Source organism: Charadrius vociferus, unplaced genomic scaffold, assembly GCF_000708025.1.
Source record: "Charadrius vociferus isolate BGI_N301 unplaced genomic scaffold, ASM70802v2 scaffold964, whole genome shotgun sequence".
NCBI lineage: Eukaryota > Metazoa > Chordata > Aves > Charadriiformes > Charadriidae > Charadrius > Charadrius vociferus.
This window is the reverse complement of record NW_009647945.1, coordinates 185,120-185,512: the sequence shown is the minus strand read 5'-3', so window position 1 is coordinate 185,512 and position 393 is coordinate 185,120. Positions and strand designations below refer to the sequence as shown.

The 393-nt window shown below is 62.1% G+C and overlaps 1 protein-coding gene across 1 annotated transcript in view; it reads left to right on the top strand.

Moving 5' to 3' along the window:
- The window catches only part of SLC9A5 (solute carrier family 9, subfamily A (NHE5, cation proton antiporter 5), member 5), a 10,076-nt gene that overhangs the window by 7,035 nt on the left and 2,648 nt on the right, over window positions 1–393 (top strand). Inside the window, exon 11 of the mRNA XM_009883256.1 lies at window positions 241–370. Within this exon, the coding sequence (XP_009881558.1) occupies window positions 241–370 (130 nt within the window). The remainder of the gene's footprint in view (window positions 1–240; window positions 371–393) is intronic.

Here is a 393-nt window from a genome sequence, read left to right as displayed (position 1 = left end):
CCGGCCGTGCTGCCCCCGCTCCCACTCCCACCACCTCCTGCAGACCCACCAGGCTCTGGCTTCCTCTTGGGTCAGCGCGTCCCAACCCCTCCTGTCGTCCCTGGCAGTGTGTCCCCGCATCCTGCGTGCCCAGCCTGCTCTCCCCATGCTTTCGACACTCTCAGCCTTGTGTGAGGAGGGGTTTCCCGGTCATGGTACCCTGTGGGAGCTAAGCCACCCGTTGTCCTCATCTCATGGCAGGTGGGAACAGTTCGACAAGAAGTACCTGAGCCAGCTCCTGATGCGGAAATCTGCCTACAGGCTGCGGGATGAGATCTGGGACGTTTACTACAAGCTCAACATCCGTGATGCTATCAGCTTCGTCGACCAGGTCGGGGCAGATGTGGGGGGGGG